This window comes from Arachis ipaensis, chromosome B09 (genome assembly GCF_000816755.2).
Source record: "Arachis ipaensis cultivar K30076 chromosome B09, Araip1.1, whole genome shotgun sequence".
Classification (NCBI taxonomy): Eukaryota; Viridiplantae; Streptophyta; class Magnoliopsida; order Fabales; family Fabaceae; genus Arachis; species Arachis ipaensis.
Window position 1 is genome coordinate 25019629 of NC_029793.2, and position 3337 is coordinate 25022965.

At 26.6% G+C, this 3337-nt stretch overlaps 1 protein-coding gene across 1 annotated transcript; it reads right to left on the reverse strand.

Annotated features, from left to right (window-relative positions):
- LOC107616934 (agamous-like MADS-box protein AGL80) lies at nucleotides 1467-2396 on the reverse strand. Its single transcript, XM_016318806.2, has one exon. It carries the CDS (start codon nucleotides 2224-2226, stop codon nucleotides 1735-1737), a length of 492 nt encoding a protein of 163 aa, XP_016174292.1. The 5' UTR covers nucleotides 2227-2396; the 3' UTR covers nucleotides 1467-1734.

A 3337-nucleotide genomic window follows, 5' to 3' on the forward strand; every position in this document is an offset into this window, starting at 1 on the left:
TCAAGTAATATAAAATAAAATTTTAATTATTTTATATTTTTATGTTACAGTTTAAAATATTATTTTAATATAATTTTTTAATATTATAAAAAAATTTTGCATAATAATTAATTTAAATAAATAAAAAATATTCATATATTTTATATTTAATTATTTAAGAATAAAATATTTTATTGTCGTTTAAAGTATTGTGTATTAAAGTATTGCCATTTAAAACATTTATTTATATATTAGGATATTTTATATTTATTAGAGTCTATCAATGTTCTTCTTTTATATTAGCCTTTAATTTTCATCTAATAAAATCTAATGGCCTATATAAGTGTGGCTCATTCAATAAGTACATAATTGTTGAGCTTGTTTTAGACATACCCATCTATCTTTGGTTCTTCACTTCTTTGGTTTTAATTTTTCAAACATAAGTGATAAAATAAAATTGATAAAGAAAACTTTATTACATTTTTTGTCTTTTCTTCTTTAAAAACAGTACATCTTTTGTCTTCTTCTATAGTTGCATATATGATATCTTACTTCACATTATCACACAAGGGAAAAGAAGGTTTAACGTTGTGACTTCGATTTAAATTCTTTAACTTTAGGCCTTGTTATACTTGTTAACTTCAATTTAAAGGTCATACTTTCATAGTGTTCAGAGTCCATTAATTAATGATGGGCTCATAGGCCTTGTTAGCACTTTTTTGTACAAAATAGTTTTTTATAATTTTTGGATTAGGCTTTATTTATGTTAAATTAAATACTTTTTTTTTTCCAAAAAGTTAGGAGAGCATAGTTTTATAAGAATAGGATTAACCTTACCGATTCGACTAAAAACTGATGAACTGATACTCAATTAGTCCGGTCCAATTTTAAGACTATTTAAGGTTTAGAATCAACAAAAATCAGTCAAACTCAACAAAATCATCAAAATTAGTCCAACCGAACTACTCAAGTAAAAAATTTAAAATAATTTATCTAAGACCAAATTAACTGGTTCAATTAGTAATTTTTCAGTTAAACCAATAAACCAAAAAATCAGTAATCTGACTAGTTGGATTCTGATGACTATGGTGCAAAGCTTATACTTGTCCCCCTTGTGTCTGCCTCAATATACAGGTGGAGCAGAGACGTCAGGTGTGCACATAAGATAAGAGAAGCATGCATTATTTGTGAACAAAGAGAAAGAAAGCACACATACACTTAGCGCGCATTTCACATGCCCTTGCTAATAAAGAAAGTGATAGGCTGATTGGCATGTTCTAATCAATAAAAAATACGACACTTCAAATAACGTGTTTTAAAAATCACATTTGTGTAACTTATTTCTTTTTAGATTAGTGTAAATTTTGGTTTCAAACGTGAATTCTTTTATTTTTATAATTTTATCAATGTGACATACATGTTCATTTAATTTATCATCATAGCATATACATATAATTTACATGTAATATAATTCATTTGTCAATGTAGCACAAAAATAGATTATTACATCACCATTATAAAATAAGGAGTCCTTATAACACAAACAAATACAGGTGATAGACCGACCCAGCCATGAATCCAATACAAAATAAACACCAATTAATATGTAAAAAGATAAAATTAAACCTGTTTAAAACAGGCTAACCCTTCCGCATTGACATTAAAGCTCATGAATAGAAGAAGTTTAGTTTTATTTTAAGGTTCACACTTCTCATCAAACATAATAATAACATGAACATACATATATATATATATCTATTCATCATCATCTTCATCTTCAAGAACCATCTTAATTTCAATGTCCTTCATGCTCTGATCAATGAGATTATCAAGTTGTTTCAAATCCGCAACAGTCATGTTATCCGGTAGTTCTTGATCACTTTTCATGTACTTATACATAGAAAGAAGCATCTCCTTTTCACGATTCTCCTTACGCTTCTTCTTCAGCAACTCCTTCGCTTTAGCGATTCTCTGCAGCATGAAGCTTTCTTGATTCATGTTCTTACTTTCGTCAATCACAGATGAATTACTGTACTTCTCAATCACTTCTTTCGCCCTCTCTGGATCTGGCCAAACCTCTGCTTCTTCAGATTCGAAAGGGTTCGAGATTATAGCACAAGCTTCAATGCCGCATAGAATGCTGAGTTCATTCACCTTCTTCAGAATTCCCCTCTTCCTTTTCTTGAATGTTGCTTTTCTTGCTGAGTCATCAGGAATGTAAGCCAACTTCACCTTCTTTCTTGTCATGGTTTGGTTTTGTAATTTATTTACTCTTTTAATGCATTTTTTCTTTGTACATTCTGGGCTTTATATGGACCTATATATGTGAGTCACATTGTGATAAGGATTATCAAGACAGAGATGGAAAATTATCTCTACATATGTTGTTTCCGAATTTTTGGATGCTTTATTAAGACAAACATTAAAAGCTAATATGACAACTTAATGTATACATTGTATTCAATAATATTTGGGGGTAATCAACAAGAATGTGGCCAACAACAAGCCATCAAATATTTTTAAATTGCACTCCGCACTAATTAATTATCATCATTAATTCGGCTTAAATTTATTTTATTTAGCATTTATTATTTTTTGATACAATTAATAAATATTAAAAAAAATAAGTTTGGATTTTTTTTTGTCTCTCTAATATTACCGATTTTAAATTTAGTTTACTAAATTAGTTCGTTTAAACAAGTGTTGAGAGTTCGAATTCTGCCTTGTACATACAACAACTCATTAGCCAACACCAAACTCTTAGATGGAGCTTCGATCCACAACAGATTAGTTTTTAACTTATTGAATTGAAAGATACCGTAAAAAATCAAATATATAATACTATTACTGTTAATGGTTACAAGTTAAAGATAGCAACAATATAGGTTAAGTACGATTTTAGTCTCTAAGAGCAACTCCAATGAGAAAGCCTTTCAGGATTCCATTTTCTCTTTTTTTGACATTACACAGGATTAACCTTTAGAGAAAAGAAAAATTGAGTTCATGCTCATATTATGAGGAGAAGGAGTCCCTCCTCGGAGGGATTCGTGATTATCATTAACATAAATAATTATATTAATTATAATTAAATTATTTAATATAATTATTTAATTAATTATTATAAAAATAAATATTTATATAAAATTATAATTATATTAAATAATTAAATTATAATTAATTTATTAATAATTATAATAATTTATTATAATAAATAATTATATATCTATTTAATTAATTATTTATATTAATCATTTAATAATTAGTTATAATAAATTATAATTAATATAAATAATTATATTTAATCAATATTAAATATTATTTATATTTATATTATTATATTAAATTAGCCGTTGTAAAA

What these genes read in the sequence shown, in the direction of transcription:
- LOC107616934 (XM_016318806.2), bottom strand. Translation starts at nt 2,226, where the DNA reads ATGACAAGAAAGAAGGTGAAGTTGGCTTACATTCCTGATGACTCAGCA.